At 37.7% G+C, this 26,184-nt stretch overlaps 1 protein-coding gene across 7 annotated transcripts in view; it reads right to left on the bottom strand.

The window, feature by feature from the left end:
- Positions 1-26,184, bottom strand: part of NCOA1 (nuclear receptor coactivator 1) — a 293,327-nt gene that overhangs the window by 90,762 nt on the left and 176,381 nt on the right. For all 7 annotated transcript variants that reach the window (XM_058287710.2, XM_058287708.2, XM_071211904.1 and 4 more), the window contains 3 exons: positions 21,427-21,532; positions 7,598-7,764; positions 2,877-2,974 (listed from right to left, as the gene is read on the bottom strand). In XM_058287710.2, coding sequence (XP_058143693.1) covers positions 2,877-2,974; positions 7,598-7,764; positions 21,427-21,515 — 354 coding nt within the window. In that variant the 5' untranslated portion in view covers positions 21,516-21,532. The remainder of the gene's footprint in view (positions 1-2,876; positions 2,975-7,597; positions 7,765-21,426; positions 21,533-26,184) is intronic.

The following is a 26,184-nucleotide window of genomic DNA, read 5'->3' as shown; positions in this document are numbered from 1 at the left end:
TGACTATACAAACTAAACTGAGTATCACCTTTGTGTCAGACAGTGGACAAAGCCCCTCAGATTATACAATAAATTATCTGTTTTATAGTCTCTGAAGGGACAAAGGCAGGTACACACAATTACAATAGAGTATAATAGAGGAATTCACAAAGGTTGAGCACAGAGCGAGGTACCCAAGATGAGGGAATGGATGGTGGTCATCAGTGATGTTTCTAGGAGGGTTAGACTTGAGCCGAGGCTTTATGGACGAGGGGTGGTGAAAAGGACATTCAAGACAGAGGGACCACTTAAGAGGCTTGAGAAATCAAAAAAGTCTTCATGTTTGCACTTGTTATATTTGTGTTACATTTAACAGCAAAAAGTTGTTTTTTTTTTTTAAAGCTTCAAGGTAAAGCAGATCAATAAGGAATTTATCCTGAAAGCAATGGCAATTATCTCATATTATGGTAGGTATTTAATAATTTTTAAAAAGTACAAATCTTCCACCTGGCACAGCCCCTGTAGACCAGGCTATCAATGAAAGAATGAAAGAGCTTTTTCTATATCTGTGCTGTCTGATACAGTAGCTACCAGCAATGTGTGGATAAGTACCTGAAATGTGGCTCGGGAACTGAATTTTTAATTAAATGAAATTAAATTTAAATAGCCACATGTTGCTAGTGGCTGTCCTACAGTTCTAGGCTGTAGCCTAGATGACTCCTTGGAAAATCTATTGGTAATTCTATTTTACACCCTATTTTACATATCTATAAGCTCATAAATATTATATAGTGCTCATAAAATATTATCAGCTCTTTGAGGTCAAGAGTTCACATATATTTCCTGTTCTCAGTTCTGGGAATTCTAATTTGATGTGTCCTTTCATACTTGAAAATGCTTTTTTAAATAACATTTAATTCATGTGCAATGTTATATCACAGTTTTCCTTAGGTTCATGGTGGTTTTCCAGGTAAGTTTCACCAGCTGCAAAAAAGCAGATTCTTAGCTTGTTTTATTCTTGTAGTTGCTGTGAATGGATATTTTTTGGCCATTTTTGTTCATTTTTAAATGTTTTGGACTTTTCTCACACAGCAATACCAGATGATTATATAAAGTTGGTAGGATATTTCCTGACATCAGCTGTGCTGTCTTCAGCCTGTGGGTAACCTATTTGCGCTCCTTGTTGATCACTGTGGTTTCTGAAGAAGGTGTGGAGAGACTAGGCTTCAAGTGATTACCATTTTCCAACAGGAACCCCAGAAACTTCAAGGACCTCTATACTTTATACTTCTTCAGTGCCTCAAACAACACTATATGTAGAAAATACATTCAATAACTACAGATTGAATTTAAAGCTCTAGGGCCAGTTTTAAACTTAGAACACTAAGGCAGAAAAACTAGAAAGTATGGAAGACTGGTTAACTAACATCATGCAGAGCAGAGGAGATAAGGAAGTGCTTCGATGGATCGGATCTCCAGGATGCCCAAGTGTAAGTGAGTAGTGGGATGGTGGCAGGGGGCGAGCTGGGGGCAGAGATGGAGGTGAGGTGGGAGATGAACCCAAAGCACCTATTCATTTTAATTTTTTTTACTTATTTTCCCTTCACGTATTTAAAAAAATTTTTCAAAAATCATACCAAGTTGAAAGAATTTCACATCAAACACCTGTATATCCACCATCTATATTCTTCCATTAACATTTTTACTATACTTGTTACAACACCTTTCCCAAGCTGTCGTAGTGTATCATGTGATTAATTTAATGAGTGTGAAAAGAATATAATTTTAAAAATCAGAATGTAACCTGTATTGTTTTTTTCTCCCCAGTTACGTGCATATGCATTCACTTGGACTGTTGTTTCCAATCTAGTTTCAATGACCATTGTCTTTTCTATTTTATAATTTTGCTTGTCTCCCTAATAAAAATTATTAAAACCAATACCCTAAGATGAAAAAGCACTTGTATGATACAGAGGAGAAATAAAGAATTTAGATGTTGAGGGGGGAGTTGCTAATAGACGAGTAAAAAATATTTAGCAGTTTGTTCAAAATAAAGAATGGACTATGGGGAAGAGGTGAAAATAAGAGGAGGGAGGGAGGAAGGAAGGAAGGAAGGATAAAGTGTATGTGGGTATAAAAACACGCACCTTTCAAACTCAAATCATATATATAAAATTACTAGGCCTAGAGATAGAAAAGCACACACTGTGGAGACAAAGTATCTGTGTACATGTGCTTTTATATGTGTAGGTATGAGAAGGGCAGTTAAGGTGATGGATCTGCTTGAAACAAAGCATCTATGTTGAGAACAGAGGGAGCAGAGATTAGATGGGAAGAACAAGGGAGAAATTTAAACTTGGTCACTCAAGTTTAAAAATGCTTCATTTTACAAAGCTTGAAAAATTGTAAAATAATGAGTTCTCTTTGAATGTTTACATAAACAATTTAAAAAAATTTAGTCAGTAAACTTTTCAGGACCATACCTACTGCAAGAGAGTAAGGCATTCTTCTTCCCAAAGTGACATTTTACAGTAGATATATAGCTAGATTCTAAGATAGATAGATAGCACTTAGCTAGCTAAATAATTCTATAACTAATTTTCCCCAACTAGTTGTAACCATACCGGAGATAAAGGCAAAACTACATAGTAGGCTTCGGTTTCCCATTATTTAGAATGTCTTTATGAAATATTTTCAGGTTTATTATTGACATTTAATTCTGAACTGGTAACAACTGTCAAATAGTTTTCATAATAAATAATTATAAAAAGTTCTTTAAAAACTTTGCTTTATAATCTATAAATTGGATGCATGGCATAAAAGAACATAGAGAAGAAAAACAAAACTGGCTAGAAAAATATTCTGGCTACACTTTCTGGGTCAATGAGAACACCTACCTCCAGAAGAAGAGGTCCTAAAGATTCCTTTTCAATCACTCCTTGGCTACTGGATGAGATATCTGATTTCTGTACATCATCATCAGCTGTTGATTTCTCTGTAATAAAGAAACTTAAAACGTAAAAATTCAAACATCTAAAAGGGCTCATTTCCATAAAGGCAAGTATATGAAGACTCAGAGTCACATAACTTCAGATTCAAATGACATTTACTTCCTATCTAGGTGCTTTCACATTTAATATCAATTACTCTCATTTTACCAATGATGAAATTGATGGTCACAAAGGTTACATGCCCCAAATCATGTAACTAATAAATAGCAGCATTAGAATTTTAATTTTTACCTAACAAACCGTGTGCTCCAACAGTGAGAAAAATGCTACCAGCTTACACTTTTTAAAAAGTGCACCCAAGGGAAGTGGACTTGGCCCAGTGGTTAGGGCGTCTGCCTACCACATGGGAGGTCCGCGGTTCAAACCCTGGGCCTCCTTGACCCGAGTGGAGCTGGCTCATGCTCAGTGCTGATGCGCACAAGGAGTGCTGTGCCACACAGGGGTGTACCCCGCGCAGGGGAGCCCCACATGCAAGGGGTGCGCCCCTTAAGGAGAGGCGCCCAGTGCCAAAGAAAGTGCAGCCTGCCCAAGAATGGCGCCGCACACACTGAGGGCTGACACAACAAGATGACGAAACAAAAAGAAACACAGATTCCTGGGGCCGCTGATAAAGGATAGAAGCGGCCACAGAAGAACATACAGAGAATGGATACAGAGAGAAGACAACTGGGGGAGAAGGGGAGAGAAATTTTAAAAAAAAACTTAAAAAAAAAGTACACACTAAAAGTTTTAAAGAAACAGATAAATTGTAAAAGAATTATTTCCTACATATTCTTTTTCTGATTTGATCAATTGCCATTGAAGAGGGAATGATGAAATTATTTTTCCTTTTGAGAGCTAGCACAAACTAGCTAACTTTTCATATTCATGTCATGATACTCTGATAAAATCAACTACTAAATGATATGCGATGGTGATGCTGAAATTCCATCCCATCACTTTAAGACAGCATAAAATTTAAACAATACGTTTCCAAATGTCAGACTAGCTAGTTCACCAAAGATCAAATGAGTAATATTGAAAACAGATGCATTTTTTTCATTTTAAATGTGAACTGTTTCAAATAGACCCCAAAGATACAGAAAATGACACAAAATACATTCACACAGCAACCATTCAGTTTTCATAGCTGCAATTATTTGCTTCAGATCTTATTTATTTATCCATCTTCCTTCCCCCCACCTTGCGGCTTGTTTGCTGTCTGCTCTCTGTGTCCATTCATTATGTGTTCTTCTGTGTCTGCTTGTCTGCCTTTGTTGAATCATCTTGCTGTGCCAGCTCTCTGAACCCAGTTTGAAAGCCATTTAGTCTGCGTGACTGTTTTTCTTCTCTCTTAAATTTTCCGCTGGTATTCTAAAATATCATGGAATTACGCATTGGTGTTTTTCTTTCTTTTTTATTAACTCTGTGGGCACTACATGAGTGCTGTCAATCTGGAAACTCAGATCCCTCTAGTTCTGAGAATTTTTTTGATATTATTTCTCTTATAATTTCCTCCTTTCTAGTTGATCTGTTTCCGTTTTCTGGGACTAATCTTGTTACACTGCCTGAAATAATCCTATAAATTTCTGATCTTTTCTCTCCTTTTTCCATTGCTTGCTTTTTTTATTTTACTTTCTAAGAGATTTTTTCAAATTATCTTTTAACCCTTCATTTACTCAACATATATTCAGGGAAAGTCTACAATTTAGCCAGGAACTATTTTAAACATGGGGAACACGAAGCTGACCAGACAAAAATCCTTACCCATGATCACCTGACATCTCTAAGGGTTTGGTTGTCTTAAGTTTTTTTAAGCTCCCAGCATTACCTCTGTTTTCTTTGAGTTCCATGTTTTCTATTGGTTTTGTTGTTGTTGTAGTTATTGTTGTCTTTTATATTATAGGCTTTACTGAAATATCTAGCTTTTTATTCATATTAAAAGTTTATATAAAGAGGTACTAAAAAGCTGATTGGCAGCTGTGTAAAGGGTTGGGTGTGAGGCAAGAAGCTAATGGCTTTTATTTGGGGATTCCCAAATGTCCGCATTTGTCCTGCATGTCCTTTAATTTTCCCAGAAGTTTCTTCCCTTCTTCTGCTGAGGGAATACAAGCCAGACTGTCAGTGTTTTGAGACTGAGCAGGGAATGGGGCATAGCCTCTTAGCTCACCCCCGTGTAGGCTAACAATACTAATCTCTCCTGCCGGCTAAGTTTGTTGTCACTAGACTACATATTCTCCAGTTTCTAAAATCTTATAGCCTGCTCTTCTCTGCTCACAACTACTCACCCATTCACTTACTTATTGTAGGTTCTTGCCTTTATATTTTTGAACTAACATTTTAAATGGAGTTTCTGGGGAAAGTGAGACATATTAATATGTTTATTCTGTTAGGTTTAACTAAATTCTTCCAAGTAACATATTTTCCTAATGTTAAAATCTATGTAATCATAATGTATCTTTTTTAATACTTCACAAATGGATTGTATTTGTCAGTATTTTATAAAGAATTTTTTTTCTAATGTTTTTAAATGAGGCAAGCTTATATTATTCCATTCTCATTCCAGTCTTTTCTCATTTAATACCTTGGTTTACTAACCTCATAAAATGAGTTCAGGTGCTAGCATTCTTTTTCTATTTTGGGGTAGAGTTTGTATAAAAATGAAATTATCTATTCTGAGGATTTGTTAGAAGTCACTTGTAAAAGTATCTGGGCCTGATAATTGTTTGTTTTTTTGTGTTGGTAGTATTTTCTTTGATTATGTTTTAAAGTAGTGGTAGCTGATATTATTGAACTTGCTACATACCAGCTAGGAACTGTGCTAACCCTTTATTCCTAAAACGAATCTCTTTTAACCAAAAGTATACATTCACAAAGTTGAATAGTAAATAGTTTGACGAGGCTTATTTCTAAGTAACAACAATTTCTCCTTCCCTTACTCTCCTTGCCTCAAATTTCTCTCTCTCCCTTGAGAGAGTCACTTTAATATCATTTAGCTGTTTCTTTTTTTCTGTTTACCTCCATATTGCTAAATATACTACTTACTACTTTGTGGTATTTCAATCTTAGCCATTAAGAAGTGGCTTTCCACCATGTAAGATAAGGACAGATCTTTTACTTTGCCTTCCCTTTCATATATACTTTCTATCACCTCTACCCCACCATTTCTCAGTATAGTTAATATCATACTTTGGGGCAGGTAAGTGTTTGGTCTTTACATTACTGTGGCTGTGTAAATATTAGTAACGATTGAACCACATAGCACACTCCGATTTCTTTTTCTTTTCTGCTTTTTTTGTATGTTTGTTTTTTCTCATCAATAATATTCTTATCTTTTCTCTGCTATTTCCCATCTCTATCTTTTTGCTTTATGTTTTATGGGGAGAATTCTTCAACTTCATATTCTATCCCTTGTACAATTTTAATTTCTTCTACTATATATATATTTTAATAATTCCTAAGAATCCTGCCTTGTTCTTAATTTTTAAATTTTTATAGCATCCTTTTCTTATTTTTATTTTTTTATTTATTCCTCTCCCTCCCCACCCCCCCCACCCCCAGTTGTCTGCTCTCTTTGTCCATTTGCTGTGTGTTTTTCTGTGACTGCTTCTATCCTTATCAGCAGCACCAGGAATCTGAGTTTCTGTTTGTTGTGTCATCTTGTGTCAGCTCTCCGTGTGTGCAGCACCATTCTTGGGCAGGCTGCACTTTCTTTCGCACTCGGTGGCTCTCCTTATGGGGCACACTCCTTGCGCGTGGGGCTTCCCTACTCAGGGAACACCCTGTGTGGCAGGGCACTCCTTGTGCTCATCAGCACTGCACATGGGCCAACTCCACACGGGTCAAGGAGGCCCTCAGTTTGAACCTTGGACCTCCCATGTGGTAGGCAGAAGCCCTATCCATTGGGCCAAGTCTGCTTCCCCCTTTTCTTATTTTGAAAATATAATATCTTCTTTATTCTAGGATAGTCTATATTTTTCTATAATCTAAATTCTTCTAAAGATTTCTTATTGTTCTTTTTCAAGTTTCTGTCTCCCTCAAGAGCATCTGTTTATTGTATGTTCTTATATCTAATGAGCCATGTCTTTTATCAATTCAGCCATCATCACTTTGAATTTCACCTCTCCTCTATCCTCACTCTCTTTTGGAAACTCATCCCTAGAAGACACATTTTGGAGCTTATTTCTCTGCTGCATTCTGGTCACTTCCTCAGATCTCTTGTTTGCTTATTAACTTGTTCACTAGTTTTTACTTTTAATGACATAACTTTTACTTCTATTAAGTACTATTTTTTTCTTTTTCCAAATTCATCTTCTTTTTCTCATAGTTTCATTTTTATTTTATAACTTTAGGCGCTTTAAACATACCGATTTACAGTCTGTTCACATTGATGCTATTAATCTGTAGTTCTTTTGTGTCAGTTCTTCTGTTTACTATTTCTGTTCTTACTCACCATGGATTATTTCCTTGAATGATATAGAAAGTTAATGTAAAATCGCCCTCAGAGGAGCTTTCCCTGTGGGAACCCCATCGGGCCAGGATGAGAGAGTGTTCCTTCCACCTACCCAATTCTTCCAAAATCATATATTGTACGTGTCTTAATAACGAAATATACAGGCACAGTTTACCTTGTTCCATTCTCTTCATTAGCTGTATTTGATCGACTGTCTTCTTCAAAATCTTGCATTTGTCTGGTTTTACACTCAAGCTGTCAATGTCACTGATGTTAGCAGACAGCAATTCAGCTAGCTCTTCTAAATATTTATTTTCTTGCTCCCGGCGCCTCTTTTCAGTGCTATTACACACACAAAAAATCCAGTTAGTGTACGTTTTTATCAACTTTTCCCTTTTCTGATCAAATATTTAATATTTAAGCATTTATAGAGATTCTTATTTTTATCCATAATATAAAACCAGATTTGAAAAGCAAGTTAAATTTACATCTAAAAAAGAGTACAAAATACCAAAGTTGCAGAAAACAATTATAAAGCTAAATACATAAAGTGAACAACTACATTAACAAATGTATTTCCCCAATAATGCATACACCCTGAATATTTCAAATCACCAAAGTGTATTAGATATTAACAGGAACCAGCAATAAATGTACTAGTTGTGTTTGGAATTATTTTACATTCTAAATAATTACTCCCTGAAATAGGAGATCTGAATTTTCAAATAACTTTAGTTCAAATTAAGCAATGCAGACTATACTAGACTTTAAGTTACAATTAGAAATCTGATAAACTCTTGATTCTTATCACATTAGACCCTTAGTTGGTCCTCACTCACCAAAAGGAAAAATGTATCTACTCAAAAACTAAACTAAAATAAAAATAATAAATAGAGACAAAGTTCAGAAAACAATGTATTTTCTGTACAACTTTGTCCTAAAAAAAAGCCATCCACTTGTAAGTTCTCATAAATATAATAGATAAAATCAAATTTGATTCCCCTTAAAACAAAATAATAATGTAAACAGTTAGGACTTTTTTTTTTTTTTTAAGTGAATGAATATTATTCAGTTTTGTTTCCCAGTTTTATTCCTGGTTCATTTAGACAAGGGATCAAGCAACATGCTGCTTTCTATTATACACACAAATACAATGCGTATTAATTTGAAACCAATTTTCCTATTATCAGACTAATGTTATAGGAAAGACTGGTCACAAGTAGCTCTTTGGTTTATTAGCAGCACTCCAAAATCATTTGGCTAGGAAAAAAAGGGGTGAGAAGAGGAAAAGACCAGTTGCTAAAAAGTTCATTACTACCAACAATTAAATACCACTTACTTTTCTTAGCAAAAAAAAAAGAAAAGATTATAAAAGCTACATCAGGGGAAGCGGATGTGGCTCGAGCGACTGGGTTTCCGCCTACCACATTGGAGGTCCTGGGTTCAGTTTCCAGTACCTCCTGGGGAAGGCATGTTGGCGTGACCAGCAGGCGCAGTGGAAAGACAATGAGAGACTCAACAAACCAGGGAGCTGAGGTGGCTCAAGCGGTTGAGTGCCTCTCTCCCACATGCAAGGTCCCAGGCTCAGCTCCTGGTGCCTCCTAAAGAGAAGATGAGCAGACACAGAGAGCACACAGCAGATGGACACAGAGAGCAGACAGCAACCTCAGACAACAGAGGGTGGGGGATGGGAGAATAAATAAAATAAATCTTAAAAACAAACAAAAACCACCTACATCACTTCCAGAACAACAGAGTAAGCTGAAAAGAACCAAGTCAACTAATCACATGTATTTATATAAAACAAGATACTACTGAATGGTAAATAAAACAAAATCAAAATTTAAAACTATAATAATCACATATTCTGTTTTTATCTTTTAAACATTCCATTATTGAGGAATTATTCCCATTTTAGTTAGTAAAACTTTATCTTACAACTTCCTCAGCAAGTACATTTAGCAAGCTAGTTTGAAAAATTTCTCACTAATGCACTGAAAACCAGGCATGAAAAAAACGAGTAACACGTGCTTTGAAATACATATAAGAGTTTAGAGAACAGCAGCTCTACTACCTGACTGTATTCTGGAGAAAATCTAATTTTACCTTAGAGAATCTACTTGGTACTAGACTTAGATTCAGAAGAAAATGCAACTTTTAACATGAGCAAACTGGATTCACTTGGCAGGCCTCCCAAATCTGTTTTTTTTTGACAGAGTTTTGTGTAAAACTGAAGTGTGGAAACCACTACAGAGTAAAAGAAAAAGTGACTGAATGGGCTGGACAGGCAGAGAGAGGGGATAGAAGCAAGCAGCTGAAAGTAATGGAATGGTGAGGTGCCTATAAAATGTTTTAAAATTGAGACTAGGAAAATCACAATGAAATGAGGTAACCAATAACCCAGGATACAGTAAGTGTAGATATGTTCAAAGTCAAAACTGATGGAGATGACAAAAACCAATCTACCTTATTGGAAAAGAAGGCTTCTGTTATTACTCTGGGCCACCTACATTTCTCCCTTCACTAACCTCCTTTATTGCCATTTATACTGCACACTTGCCAGTTAATGATAGGACGAGTTAACTTCTCATGTGAGTATCTCATTTCCTCCAATTTACTAGCTAACTTAGATTAGGCGGATACCCCTATCCTTATTAAGTGCCAGATACCATGGACCAGTCCTGAGGATCCAGGGATAAATAACAAATAGTCCCCAATTAGTAGGAAAACAAAAAATAAACAGGTCACAAAAACCTTGTAATAAGATACCAATACTACAGAAACACGTAGAAATGGCACCTAGACCTAGAAAATAAGCTTACTAGTAATTAGCAGGGTGGTTTTCTGAAAGACAAAACAGTCTTTTCAAAGGTACAAAGTGAATGTGAAAATATCAAGCTAAAGAATCGATAAGGAGGGAAACGGACTTTGGCCCAGTGGTTAGGGCGTCCGTCTACCATATGGGAGGTCCGCGGTTCAAACCCCGGGCCTCCTTGACCCGTGTGGAGCTGGCCATGCGCAGTGCTGATGCGCGCAAGGAGTGCCGTGCCACCAAGGGTGTCCCCCGCGTGGGGGAGCCCCCACGCGCAAGGAGTGCGCCCGTGAGGAAAGCCGCCCAGCGTGAAAAGAAAGAGCAGCCTGCCCAGGAATGGCGCCGCCCACACTTCCTGTGCCGCTGACGACAACAGAAGCGGACAAAGAAACAAAAGCAGACAAAAGAAACAAGACGCAGCAAATAGACACCAAGAACAGACAACCAGGGGAGGGGGGGAAATTAAATAAATAAATAAATCTTAAAAAAAAAAAAAAAAGAATCGATAAGTAGTTCAGCATGGCTGAAGCTGGATGTTAAGAAACAAATGGCTGGGAAACCGACTTTGGCCCAGTGGTTAGGGCGTCGGTCTACCACATGGGAGGTCCGCGGTTCAAGCCCCGGGCCTCCTTGACCCGTGTGGAGCTGGCCCATGCGCAGTGCTGATGCGCGCAAGGAGTGCCCTGCTACACAGGGGTGTCCCCGCGTAGGGGAGCCCCACGCGCAAGGAGTGCACCCATAAGGAGAGCCGCCCAGCTCGAAGGAGGGAGCAGCCTGCCGAGGGATGGCGCCGCCCACACTTCCAGTGCCGCTGACGACAACAGAAGCGGACAAAGAAACAAGACGCAGCAAAAAGACACAGAAAACAGACAACCAGGGGAGGGGAGGGGAGGGGAATTAAATAAATGAAAATAAATCTTTAAAAAAAAAAAAAGAAACAAATGGTCAAGAGATGAAGTCAGGGCCAGATCACAAGGGATCTTGTGTGCCACAATAAAGAACATGGAGCACTGCTTAAGAGCACAGGGTCAAACTTTCTCTGCCATTTGCTGTAACTTAACCTCTTTAAACTTAGATTTCCTTATCTATAAAATAGGGATAATGACACTAAGCACCTCACATGGTTTTGTGAAGATTAAAAGGGCACATACATGTAAAATACATGGCAGAGTGCCTGGCATATAAGATTAGCTCAATAAATGTCAATCTATTATCATTAGTATGTCTATATGACTATTTACTTTTGGGGCAATGTGAGCCCAGAAGAGTTTAAGAAGAATGAGTGACATATTCAGATTTATAAGATTTTTGAAGATAGAAAATATGCCTCACACTTTTCTGATACTCCTGTAACATCATGCAGATGGTGAGGGCTGAAGAGTAGGTATTTAATAAACACCTGATGAATGAACTGTAAATATGAAACCAGTATAAGTCACAGCTACCCACCAATTTAAGATTGGCATTTCAAGCCTCGTTCTCTTAGAAGCGTTCAGGCATGGAGAAGAGGTTAACAGGAGGAAGACGCAGGGCATCTCACCCCAAAAAGAGTTACTAAGAAATCCCCCTAATCTAGGACTCTGCACACAGTGCTGGCAATATTTTCAAGACTAACATATGCTCTTTATGATTAATGAGCTCACAATCTGTTTGGGGAGACAGCATATCATAACAAAATAGTACCAAGTTGTATTCCTGAATAAACTCAATTTTAAAATCACATATTTTTAGTTTACTGTACCTGCAGTATCACTATTAAAACTGAAGCACATACTTACAAACCTCAAGATGATGCTTTCAAATGCAAAAATGTGAAAATATCTATCTTTAAGATATCTAAGAAGAGAAAAAGAATATAAAATTTTTGATTTGTAAATTATGTGATGATGTACATAAAAATCAAAGAGAATAGATGAGCAATTAAGACAAATAACAAAGTTCAGCATAATGGATGGGTATATGATTTATACTCGCAAGTCATTAGAATTCCTATACAGAAACGTTGAACTACCAGCAAGAACTTGCAGAAACATTTTTCTCAATGCTCCAAACAAAGTTAATGGACTGCAGTACAGAGAGACCACTAAGTCAACAAAAAGGCTACTTAAAAGCAATAAGATCTCTGGGTGCTGTGACTGGCTTGTGCCTACCCATCCATCACCAGCTCAGTGTGGAGCCGGCCCACACTGTACGGATCCTTGATCCCTGTACGAACCCTTGATCCTGATTCTGGAGGGAGCAGAGTTACCCTCGTACACATTCTGGGAGAATGTATGTCTGGTTCAATCTGCCTGGTGGTGGCTTTAGGGGACACACTGTCCCAGGACTTGCCCTGCATGAAGGCAGCTCAGAGAGTAATTGAACAGAAAGCTGTGAGAGAAAAGACAAGTGGCTGCCTGAGGCAAGGGATTGCTGGCTGTAGGACACACAGTGCAGTGCCCAGGACAGTGAGGAAGCTGCTTCCTAGAGATGAGGGGTCATTCAGAACCCTGTAAACATGAGAATTCCTAGGGCCGCACATGTATGCCCAAGACAAGACACATGTGCAGAAAGACCAGGGAGGCCCCTAAGCCCAGAGCAGGGGGCCTAGCAGAGATTCTTAATAAGGGGTCCATGAACATGAACTGAAATCCAAACAACCATTATTCATTCTTGTGTGGGGACATGTTGGTGTGGGTGTGGCATATTTATTAAATAATACACAGTATACGGTGGGCCTAGTAAGGGGTCCATGGCTTTCATCGGACTGGCAAAGGAGCCCGTGGAACAAAAGAGGTTAAGAACCCCTGGCCTAGAGGTATTCACTAAAGTCTGTGTGTGGATAAGTCATGAAGGAGAGCACTTGCACAGGCTACAAAGACTGGGAAGGGTATTTGATTTTTTCCCCTTTTTCTTCTTTTTTTTTTTGCTAGCTCCCAGCATTCAAGGACAGCTCTGTCATAATACTAGCTGGATATGAGTTTAGGGAACAGACGTCTTGCAGTCTAAATTCCAGTGTTAACATGTTAAAATATCGAAATATCCAGGTTTCAGCAAAGAGTTACAAAACACTGAAGGAAAAAAATAAAAAATAAAAACAAAACAGAAAGTGATGTACCTGGCAAAGGAGACGATTAAAGCCTTAGAAACCATCAATGAGGACGACCAGACCTGGGACATTCCAGGGAAACACATTTAAAAAATGGTCCTTAAAATACTCAAAGAGTTAAAGGAAAACATGGACCAAGAACTAGAAGAAATCAAGAAAACAAAAACAGGAACACAAAGGGAAAAACAGAAGGACTGAAATTAAGAAAAAGAACAAAACAGGGCTGAATGTCACAGTAAAAGAAATGAGACTTCCCTAAAAGGGTTCAACAGCAGATTGGAGCTGCCAGAAAAAAAAATGAGAAAACTTGAAGATAAAACAAGTGAAATCAAACTGTCTGAGAATCAGAAAGAAAGAACGAAGAAAAGTGAAGAGATCTCCAGTTCACTGGACTCACCCAGGACAGCTAACAAGGAGGTGAAGATGGACAACTACCACACCAAGGAACCGAGAGTCTACAATTGCAAGCAAGAGTCCCAACTGTCAGTCATGTGGGATCAAAGCCCCCGCTCAGTTAAAAGGTGGAGTTGTTCCAGTGCCTACTACCAGTGTCCTCAGGACTGGGGAATAAAATATGGACTAGAGTGGACTTAGTGGTATTCTACTATAGACTTACTGTGATTCTAGCAATGGAAGAAATTATATCATTGACATGGAGACAGTGGCTACTGGAGTTGCTTAAGGCAGGGAGAGGGAAATAGAGGTGTAATATGGGGGCATTTTTGGAACTTGGAATTGTCTTCAATGACATTGCAGGGACAGATGTAGGACACTATCCTGCCATAACCTACCAAATGGACTGGGAGAGAGTGTAAACTATAATGTAAACTATAATCCATGCTGTGTGGCAGTGCTCCAAATGTGTTCAATTGCAATGAACGGACCACACTAACGAAAGAAGTTGGTGACGTTGGAAAAGTGGGGGGTGTGAGGAGTGGGGGATATGGGAATCCCCTATTTTTTTAATGTAACATTTTGTGTGATCGATGTACCTTTTAAAAATAAATTTTAAAAAATATTTTTTAAAAAAGTGCTGCCTGAGGAACCTGTGGGACACCATCAAATATACCAATATACACATTGTGGGAATCCCAGGAGAAGAAAAGAGAAAGCAGCAGAAAATATTCAAAGAAATAATGGCTGAGAGTTTCCTAAAATGTAATGAAAGACACAAATATACACATCCAAGATGCTCAATGAACTCCAAACAGCATAAACCTAAATAGACGAATGCAGCTGCATATTATGATCAAACTGTACAATGCCAAAGATAAAGAAAGTAACCTGAAAGCCACAAAAGAGAAACAATAAGTCACATATAAGGGAGCCTCAATAAGATTAAGTGCTGATTACTCAAATGGATACAATGGAGGCAAGAAAGCAGTGGGATGACATAATTAAAGTGCTAACAGCAAAAACCTGCCAACCAAGAATTCTATATCCAGCAAAAATCTCTTTGAAAAATAAGGGAGAGAAATCTTGCTTGCAGTCATCCAAGATGGAGGTGTAAAATGCTCCAAGTTTCTGTCCCCACAGAATCTTACAACAACTAGCAAAAACTGGCAAAGCCATCTTCCTCAAAACTCTGGAAAACAGCGGAAGGGTTTTATGTAATTGGGTGAGGAATGAATCAAGAAAACGTAGCTTTAAACGCAGTAGAAGCTCACGGTGCCCCTGCTGGTCCCTCCCCAGCACAGTATGGAACCACCTTGTGTTTCCATTGTGGGTCCCTGGCTCTGTTCCAAGGGGAGCAAAGTAATCCCCTAGACACACACAGAGGTATGTAGCTACCCATCTGTTGGGTGGCAGCTAAAAGACTAAAATAGGAAACATCTCGGACTTGCCTTCCCAGTACTTGCCCTGCAGGCAGAAGCAGCTTGCTACAGCTAAGAAGGTGTAAGAAACAATTAAAGTGATTTGGGGCAAAGGATTATCTGTTTTAAGACACAAAACAGAGTACCCAAGGGGGGAGGGAAATCTTTTCATAGGGAGTAAAGGAGGCATTCAAATTTCTCTAAGTGTGGAAATTCCTAAGGTCACAAGCAAGCACAATCCCAGAACAAGACACAGGCTCCTAAAAGATAAAAGAGGACCCCACACTTTATATTTGCCTCAGGCTGATCTTCCAGATAAGAAAGGTCAACTCACTTGCATAGACTGTGAAGGGTGTTTTTGTTAGCTCCAGGAACTCAAGGAAATCTCTGTCATATCATGAGCTAGATCAATTATAGAGACAGCTCAGGGACTGAATTCCAGCATCAATACTTTAAAATATTAAAATATACAGTGTGAAACACAAGATTACAAGACAAAAACAGACAAACAGGAGGTGGCAGGACATCCAAAGGTAGAAGATAAAAATCCAGAAACCATCCATGAAGACCAAACTTTGGACAAACCAGAAAAAGACTTTTTAAAAATGATACTCAAAATGCTCCAGGGGATAAAGGAAAATAACAGAGTAAGAAGTAGAGGATATCAGGAAAGCAATGAATGAAAAATATGAGAATCTCAGTAAAAAGGTAGAAATTTTAAAAAGAAACCAAACAAATACTAGAGATGAAGACCACAATAACTAAATGAAAAATTTTCTGGAGTGTTTAAAACAGCAGAATGGAGTTGGCAAAAGAACGAACCAGTGAACTCTAAGATAAGACAACTGAAATAATTCAGTATTAGGACACATGGGGCACCAAAACTTATACTAATTTATGCATTATAGGAGCCCCAGAAGAAAGAAAGGGGCAGAAGGAATATTCAAAGAAATAGTGGAAGAAAACGTCACAAACTTATCGAAAGACATGATTATGCACATTCAAGAAACCCCAAAGAGGATAAACTCAAAGAGAACCAAGCCAAAAAACACAGTAGTCAAACTGTTGAATGATAAGAACAAAGAATTCTGAAAGCTACAAGAGAAAAACCATGTGTTATATACTTATTGGATCCCCAACAAGTTTAAATGTTGATTTCTCATCAGAAAACTATGGAGGCAAGAAGGCAGTAGTACGAAATATTTAAAGTGCTGAAAGCAAAAAAACTGCCAACCAAGTATTCTGTATCTGGCAATACTGCCTTTAAAAAATAAGCAATAGGAGATTGTGGGAAGACAGCGATGGACTAACAGGCAGAGTTGAATGCTCTCACAAAAACAATGGAGAAAGAGCCAAGAGCGATCCAAAGGACCTCCTTTGGGGGTCAGCACAGCAGGACAGTGCTATACAACTCCAAGGATGGACAGAGACACAAAGAAGCCAAAATAACAAACGTGAGTTACCAAGCCCCTGTGATGGCTGGGAATGGCTTCCCTTCCCCACCCCCAAGATATTAAGCTGTGGTAAAACCAACTGAGAGGGGAGCAGGTATCTTTCTCCCTGTTAGTTGTTTCAAGAGAAAAGGGAGGGAAGGTTGGGGTGCATTTCTTCAGTGAATTTGACCAGCAGAGCCCACTTTGCATCTCCAATCTGGAGATTCAACACAGAACACAGACCAAAACACCTCCATGGAAAGGTGTGCTGACTAGTGCCATCTGCTAAGTGGTCTGGAAATTGCATGGACAAAAACTGTTCACATGCTCTGTATCCAATCCCTGGGAGAAAATCTGTGCCCCACTAGTGAGTCCCTGGCCCAATTCTGAAAACTTAAGTTGGTCAATTTTAAAGACCAAGAATAAGTTGAACCAAATATCAAAGAAGAACTGAGGGGGAAAAAAAAGACACTAGGCAAGAGAGAGAAATTAGCCATCAGAGTAAATTCACCAACATATTCAGATGCCTAGACATCAGCAAAAGGATACAAGCTATACTAGGAAACATGAAGAGATGGCCCAGCCAAAAGAACAAACCAAATACCCTGAAGAGACAAAGGATTTAAAACCATCAGTGATAATCACACAACTCTCCTCAATCACTTTGAAGAATTTAAAGAAAATATGACTAAAGGAATACAGAATATTAAGAGGACACTGGGAGAGCATAAAGAACAGTATCAAAGCCTGCAAAGAAAAGTAACAGACCGTATAGGAAAGAAAGACACAATGGATGAGATTAAAATACACAGAGGCACATAACAGCAGATATGAATTGCTTGAAGACAGAATTAGTGACTTCAAAAAAAACAGCTGAACTGGAAAAGACAGGAAGAAAAAGAAGAGAATGGAAAATATGGAACAGAGTCTCAGGGAACTGAATGACTGTGAAATGCACAAATATTCGCATTACTGGTGTCCCAGAAGGAGAAAAGAATGGAAAAGGGGCAGAAAAAATATTTCAGGAAATGACAGAAACTTTTCAACCCTTATAAAGGACAAAAATATCAATATCCAAGAAGGACAATGCACCCCAAACAGAATAAATCCAAATAGACCTACCCCGAGACACCTAGTATTCAGAATGACAAATATCAGAGATAGAGGATTCTGAAAGCAGCAAGAGAAAAGCAAAGAATCATATACGAGGGAACCTCGATAAGATTAAGTGCCGACCTCTCGCTAGAAGCCATGGAGGAGAGAAAAAAGTGGTATGATGTATTTAAGGTACTGAAAGAGAAAAACTGCCAGCTAAGAATTCTATATCCGGCAAAGCTGTCCTTTAAAAATAAGGGTGAGTTCAAAGTCCTCACAGAAAAACAAAAACTGATAGAATATGTTATCAAAAGACCAGATTTGCAAGAGATACTAAAGGGGGTGCTGCAGCTGAGAGGAAAAAACAAGGGGAAGAGATTTGGAGAAGAGTGTAGAAATGAAGATTATTAGGAAGGGTAAACTAAAGGATAAGAAGACAGACAACAGAATGATGTGACAACAGAGAGCTGAAGGACAAATTGGACTAAGTAATGCCTTTACAGAATTAACACTGAACGTTAATGGACTGAACTCCCCAATCAAAAGACATAAATTGGTAGTATGGATAAAAAAACATGAACTGTCTATATGTTGTCTACAAGAGACCCACCTCACATGTAAGAACACCACCAGGCTAAAAGTAAAAGGTTTGAAAAAGGTATTCCAAACATAGTAGCCAAAAAAGAACTGAAATGGACAGGATAAATGTAAAATAACAACATTATAGTATATGAACAACAATTACTCAATGCAACTGGCATTCCTGTGATCGGTATTCTGTAATTTTTTCAAATAAAATAAACACTTGCTTTTAACTGAGGAGGACTGGAGAAGAGATATATTTTTGGATACTTCATTTTTCTTTAATCCTTTCTTATTCATACTCTGACTACTGTTGAACAAGATTTTGAATTTTTGTGCCTCATAAAATTATGAGTCGGCAAATTTTTATCTGTTGTAATTCATTCCAATAAGGTGAAGAATTACCAAATAGTAATTTGATTATCTAGAAAGAATTATGGCCTAAATGGAAATTAAATAAATAAATCAATAATTTATTTCATTCTTAGAGATAACTGTGTTCCAAAAGAGCTATAATATAAAAATTAGAACTATGTTATCATTAATTTGTATATTTGAATTATTATTTACATTTATTAATGTTTGTTGCTATACTATCTATTTTTTATAATTGATTATATTAAACTTAACCTGGCCTTCCACTCTCTTAAAATCTTTCAATCTATTTTTCTATTTATTTTACAATTTTACAATAAAGGACTTTTTAACAGCCAAAAAAAAAAGCCATTGATTATACTTTGGATAAATCATTCAGTATGTGCATATATCTCAATAAAACTGCTTAATAAGCAAATAAATAATTGTGCAAGAATAGCCAGAAATAGCAGCTATGTAGAGCAGGGGAAACAGAGAGATTGAGAGGTGAGGGATTTTCTTGTTTGTCTGTTTATTATTATTATTGAAATAATGAAAATGCGTTAGTAATGATTGAAGTGGTGAATGCACAAATATGTGATTATACCAAATACCATTGATTGTATACTTTGGATAAATTGTATGTGTTATTAATATGTATCAATAAAATTGATTTGTTTACAAAATAAGCAGTAATTATTTAAAAATGGATAGGAGTAATTAACAGTTGTTATTGCCTCCAAGCAGAAGGAAGAATGGAACCTGGGATTGTGGACAAATAAATTTAATCTATAATATTTTACTGTTTTTATTTGAATAAGACTATACAAATAAGATAAATATAACCAAATATTATCAATCGTATGTGGTAGGTATGCATAGTTTCTTTTTATTTTATTTTTTATTTTTTTAGGAGGTACTGGGGATTGAATCCAGAACCTTGTACATGGGAAGCAGGTGCTCAACTACTGAGCTACATCTACTCCCCTGCATACTTTCTTAATCTCTATTCTTTTACATATTTAAAAAAAATTTCCCCAATAAAAAGTTAGACATAAAACACAATAGTTTTATTTACTTACAAAGTTTTCCTTTAAGAAGGTCAACCTTTATATACTGATACAAACAAAAATATTGACTTTGACACACACACCTGAATTGTAATTTTTACCAACATTCTTCTTAGCATCTGAACACTAATCTGTAATTATGATTACTTACGGTATCATCTCTCTATGACAGTTCTCTGAGTTAATAGAAAGAAACAGTAACTTTTTCTTTCTCAATTCTGGAGCCTTGACACTCTCTTATTAAAATCCTTCCTTTTTCTCCACAAGAGAAAGAAGTCCGTAATCCAATGACAGCAAAGTCTTCTCCCGTTTACTCTCTCGATGAGTGATTCTCAACTGGGGAAGGTTTTGCCCATGCCCCCAAGGGACACATGAAAATATCTGGAGATGTTTTTGGATATCTCAACTAAAATGCTACTGGCATCTAGTGTGTAGAGGCCAGAGATAGTGCTAAACTTCCTACAATATTCAGGAAAGCCCCCCACAACAAAACGTACACGAACCAAATGTCAATAGTAAAGTGGTGAGAAACCTTGCTCTCGATCCCTAGGAGATGAATGGATAAAATCGCCTAGTCTCCTCTCAGGTGGAAAGTTCCCCTTTGATCTCATTGAGGTTCCTTCTCTATCCAGCATTTGTTAGTTCTCTTAGCACTTGGTTTCTTTCAGCCTGTTTAAAATTATATTCCTTACAACCTAACCAAATATCTAGCTCCACAAATAATCATTAAAAAAATTCTGATACTATGAAACCATATTTTTTAGTTTTGCTAAGACCATAATATTCTAAAATAGCAGTTGAAGAAGTACAATAGATTTATTTAATCATTGCTGTATATAAGCCAGATTTACAGCTTAAAAGCCTAATGGAGAAACCAAGCATTCACTAAGTTATCACACAAAGTAGGGAAAACCTGCAAGTATGGATCAGAGCTACAGAGGTATGTGTGCGACAGAGGCGTGACAGGGACATCTGACCTAACAGTTTTGGATGTCAGGGAAGCTTCCTTGAGGAAGTGATGACTAAGCTGGCATTGGAGGATGTAGGAGGTAACAGTAGGAAATCAAGAGGGAACAGGTTGGACTGAGGGAGCAGCATGGGCAAAGGCCATGAAGGAAGACAGCAAGGTGAGTGCAAGGGACTCAAAGAAGGGCAGTTTAATATAGTTATAAATTCCAAAAATAGATACTGGATTATGTTTGTACTCTGGTCTATTATGATTTGGGCTTTGATTGGGCCACATCATTAGGGTGTTGAGTCCCCAGTCCTTGGTGGGTGGGGACTCACAGATAAAAGGCATGGCAAAGGACAGAGTTAAAGCTTTTGATGCAAGGGTTTTCTGATGTTGGAGTTTGATGCTGAAGACTTAAGCTGGAGCCCTGGGAAGTAAGCTCACAGAGGAAAGAGAAGCCAGCCCCAGGAAGAAAGGAACCTTGAACCCAGAGAAAAGCAAGCCCCAGGAATGTAGGAACCCAGGAAGCCTGAACCCTTACAGATGTTGGCAGCCATCTTGCTCCAAATAGACTTTTGTGAGGGAAGTAACTTATGCTTTATGGTCTGGTATCTGTAGGCTCCTCGCCCAAATAAATACCCTTTACAAAAACCAACCAATTTCTGATATTTTGCATAAGCACCTCTTTGGCTGACTAATACAGGCAGTAAACTTGGAGCAGATAAAACAAAAGCTCTAATGTGGCAGTAAAAATGATAAAGCAACTCTGCTAGAAAAAGACTAAGAAGAAAAGAGAGTTCCTACCTTGACGCCAGTGTGTCACATGGCGATCCTTTTCTCTTATGTGAGTCTGGGTTAGCAGGGTCGGATGAACTGTCTCCAAGGCCACTCATGTTGAAAAACTTCACACCTAAAAAGGAAGGACAACAATAAAAAATCTATCCTAATGAACTTCCCAACCAAATAAAGGGGAACGGGAGCCCCACTATATTAAAAAACATCCAGGGAAGCAGATGTGGCTCAGGCAGTTGGGCGTCTGCCTCTGACATGGGAGGTCCCAGATTTGGTTCCTGGTGCTCCTAAAGAAAACACACACACAGACAATGAGCAGACGTTGAATAAAACCAATGAGCAGACAAGCAAAAACAACAAGCAGACACGGAGCAAGACAATGAGCAAACAAGGAGGAAAAAAAAAAAAATGAGCAGGGAGCAGGTGTGGCTCAAGCAGCAGTTGAGTGCCAGCCTCCCACATGGGAAGTCTTGGGTTCAGTTCCTGGTACCTCCTAAAGAAGAAACAAGCAGCCAATGAGCAAAAACAATGAGCAAACAGAGAGAACCATCAGGGGACATGGGGCAGGGGGACACAAAAAACTTCCCAACAATGTGGTTTCTCAATGAATGGAATGAATTGCAAACACCAAAAAACATCAACATCTATGCAAAAACACAGAAGTTATCAGTCATTTAGTGATTCTACATTAAAAAAATTTTTTAGTTCTTTTTTATACTTTATTTTCTGTATCTGTAAATTTAAAAAATGATGCTTTATGAAATTATTGAGCTCAAGTAGGATGAAAACATTGTTAGAATATTGAAATCAATACTAAAATGCTTTTCAAAGATGAAAAAATCACCTTCAAGTGGAATTGTAAAAAAATTAATGCATAAATGGAAGTTAGAGAAATTATATTTTTGGTAATATTTAGACCCTATTTTGCAAAAGGATTTAAAACTGTTTTCATTCATGATGCTTGGGATTTTAAATTGATGGGAAAATTATATTTACATGAATGAAATAAGCTTGGATTTTAAATTGTACTTCCAACTTTGAATTCTATATAGGCAAACTTGTTTTATTGTCTCCCTTTACTGCACTTCACAGATACTGCACTTTTACACATTGAAGGTTTGTGTCGAGCAAGTCTATCGGTGCCATTTTTCCAATGGCATGTCGTCACTTTCTTATCACTGTGTCACATTTTGGCAATTTTCACAATACTTCAAGCTTTTTCATTATTACTGTATCTGTTATAGTGATCTGTGATGACTTCGATGTTACTATTGATATTGTTTCGTGGCACCAGGAAATGCGCCCATATAACATGAGCTTAACTGATAAATGTGGTGTGTGTTCTTACTGCTCTACCATCTCTCTCCCTCTCCTCGGGCCTCCCTATTCCCTGAGACACAACAATATTGAAATTAGGCCAGTTAATACCCCTATAATAGCCTCTAAGTGTTAGAGTAAAAGGAAGACTCATTTTAAGTTTGAGAAACTCATTCATCTCTTATTGAAATCAAAAGCTAGAAATGATTAAGTGAAGGAGGCATGTGGAAAGTCTAAAGTACTCCAAAAGCTAGGTCACTTGCCCCAAAACTGCCAAGTTGTGAATGCAAAGGAAATTACAAGTGCCACTCCAGTGAACACATGGATGATAAGAATATGAAATAGCCTTATTGCTGATATGGAGAAAGTTTGAGTGGTCTGGATAGAAGCTCAACATTCGCTTAGGCCAAAGCCGAATCCAGAGCAAGGCCCTAATTTTATTCAATTCCAGGAAGGCAGAGAGAGGTGAGGAAGCTGTAGAAGAAAAGTCTGAAGATAGCAGGGGTTAGTTCATGAGGTTTAAGGAAAAAAGCTGTCTCCGTAACATGAAAGTGCAAGTTTGAGAGGACTGATGCCAATTTTGAAAGAAATTCTACTGTGGGTAAAATGCTGTCAAACAGTGTCATATGCTATAGAGAATTTTTCTGTGAAAAGAAGATTCAATCTAGGGAAGTGGCTGTGGTTCAAGCAATTGAGCTCCCATCTATCATATGGAGGACCCAGGTTTGATCCCCGGGACCTCCTGGTATAAAAAGAAAAAAGGTGTCCCAGACCTGCACGGTGAGGTGCAGGCCCCTGCAAGGCGAAGCAACACACCAAAAACAGGCAACCAGATAGGAAAAAAAAAGTCAATTGATGCTGCAAACTTCACTGTTGCCTTATTTTAAGAAATTGCCACAGCCACCTCAACCATCAGAACCGCCACCCTGATCAGTCAACGGCCATGCACATTGAGGCGAGACCCTCCGCCAGCAAGATTACTACTTGCTGAAGGCTCAGATGATGGTTAGTATTTTTTAGTAATTAATAATTTGAAATTAAAGCATACATATAGTTTTTTTTAGACATAATGCTATTGCACACTGAATAGAGTATAAACATAACTTTTATACGCACTGGGAATCAAATATTTATGTGCCTTGTTATATTGTGTGGGATATTCACTGTATTGCAATGGTCTGGAAGTGAATCCTCTGTATCTCCAAGGTAAGCCTGTGCTCCTAACCATATATTTTATACCGTCAGGAGACAAAGATGAAATGTTTAGTCTATGTTGGGACCTTGGTATAAATGCCAGAGAACACAAAGTCACTCCCCCTGGCATGCCAGACAGGGTTCTCTCTCCCATGGTTGTGCCAGTTAGTGACTGCACATAAAGACCCCTTCTGATCTGTAGACATCAACCACTACTCTCTGTAGAATCTTTAATAAAGCTCAGAATCCTATCCTTGGTCTATAATGCTTTGGGATTTTATTAGTGCCAAACAGCACACCTCTCCATTCTCCATTCATTCCATCTACCCTTGTAAAAGGATTGAAAGTTTCTTGCTAAAACGGGAAAACCTTTAGATTTCCTTAAAAAAAAAAAAGTAAATCAAGTATTTATCATGCATCAAACACTGTGATTGAGCTAGATACATAGTAAAGAGCAAAAGAGAAGTTTCCACACTCATGGATTAAAAAAATAAGACATCAACAAATAAAACACACATTTGTACACTAAAGTTCATAGCAGATTTATTCCCACTGTTGAAAGGTGGAAACAACCCACATGTCTATCAACAGATGACTGGATAAACAAAATGTGGTATATACATACAATGGAATATTTTTCAGCCATAAAAAAGAATGAAGTTGTGATACATGCTATAACATGGATGAACCTTGAAAACATTATGCTAACTGAAATATCAGATACAAAATGACAAATATCATGTATCTACTTCTCCTGTCTACCTCTTTGTGAGAGTCTATTTTATCAACCCACGAAGGGGGCAGGCACTCAGCCCTGCACACCCTAATGAGGTGGTAGATTCAAAGCACTAATCTTAACATAATTTAATCAAAGACATCTCAGCTGAATCTAATACAATCAAAGAGTATCAAGCCCAGAGGAAAAGACCTGTTTACAAACATAATCAAATACCTCTTTTTGGAATTCATAAATAATATCAATCAATAAAAAAAATTAAAACATGTATTTTTTATCTTGGTTGATGCATCAGAGTTATTCTTGACTCTTCTCTTCCATCCCACATGCATGCAAACAGCAAGATTTGTCAACTTTTATTTTCTAAATATTTTCAAAACTCATCCTGTCCTCATACTCTTCTTTACGAAGATGCCGGTTCAGGTTCTCAATCATCTCTTGCTGGACTACTAAAATAGCTTTCCTCATGGGTTTCCTGTTTCCAGTCTTATCCTCCTTAAAATCCATCCTCTAAAGAGCCCCCAGAATGGGTTAGCAAAAATGTATATCTGATCAAGCCAATCTCTTGTTCCAAATCCTTCACTAAATTCTCACTGCTCACAGGGCAACATTTGATCTCCTGAACATAATGTGCAATATCCACATCAACTCTCATCTACTGTGTGAATCTGCTACAGAATTTGGAAAATGAATAAGGACCTGTCCAATCAATTATAGATTATATATACTAATTTTAGTTTCAATCACAAGAAGACTTTAAAAATAAAATCCTTGGTAATGCCTCGTTTCTAGCAAAAAGGTAAGCGTCATCAAAAGTAAGCGTTAAGCATAAAGTCTTAAATTCAACTGAATGGGGACAGCAACTCAACTTAAATTAGCAACAAATATTTATTGAGTTCTTGATAAATGTCAGTTTCTAGGTCCTGGGGATACAGCTGTGAACAAAATGAACCAAAATAGCTATCCTCATTGAACTTAATTCTATTGTGAAACACATAATAAACAATATTTTAAAATAAATCACATAGTATATTTGAAGATCATAAGTGCTATGGAGAGAAATGACAAAATTAGAATCTGAGGGGGGAAGGGGGAGCAATTTAAAATAAGGCAGTTGGGAAAGGCTTCGCTGTGAAGGTGTGAGATGAACAAAGACTTGAAGAAGATGAGAAGAGAACCACAAGAATGATGTCTGGAGGAAAGGTGTTCCTGGCAAGGAAAGGCCTTAAGGCAGAGTCATAACACTGACTTTTGAAAAATGTGAAAGAGGGCAGTGTGGCTATAATTGTGGAGTGTGGGAATAGGAAATGAGGTCAGAGAAGTAACAGGAAGTAACAGAAGCCATTTATTTTTTATGAGTTCGAGAATCATTGGAAGGTTTAAGGCAGAGGAATGACAGGATGTGACTTTCATTCTAAAACATCCTTTATGAAGTCTAAGTCTGATCTTTTCTCATCTCAGTATTTTAGTACCTGGGTGTCCAACTGCTTACCCAGAAATTTCCATTTGGATATCCCTCTGAC

The sequence above is a fragment of the Dasypus novemcinctus genome, chromosome 25, assembly GCF_030445035.2.
Source record: "Dasypus novemcinctus isolate mDasNov1 chromosome 25, mDasNov1.1.hap2, whole genome shotgun sequence".
NCBI classification, from domain to species: domain Eukaryota; kingdom Metazoa; phylum Chordata; class Mammalia; order Cingulata; family Dasypodidae; genus Dasypus; species Dasypus novemcinctus.
The sequence above is the reverse complement of the archived record's forward strand: the minus strand, read 5'-3'. Positions and strand labels throughout refer to the sequence as shown.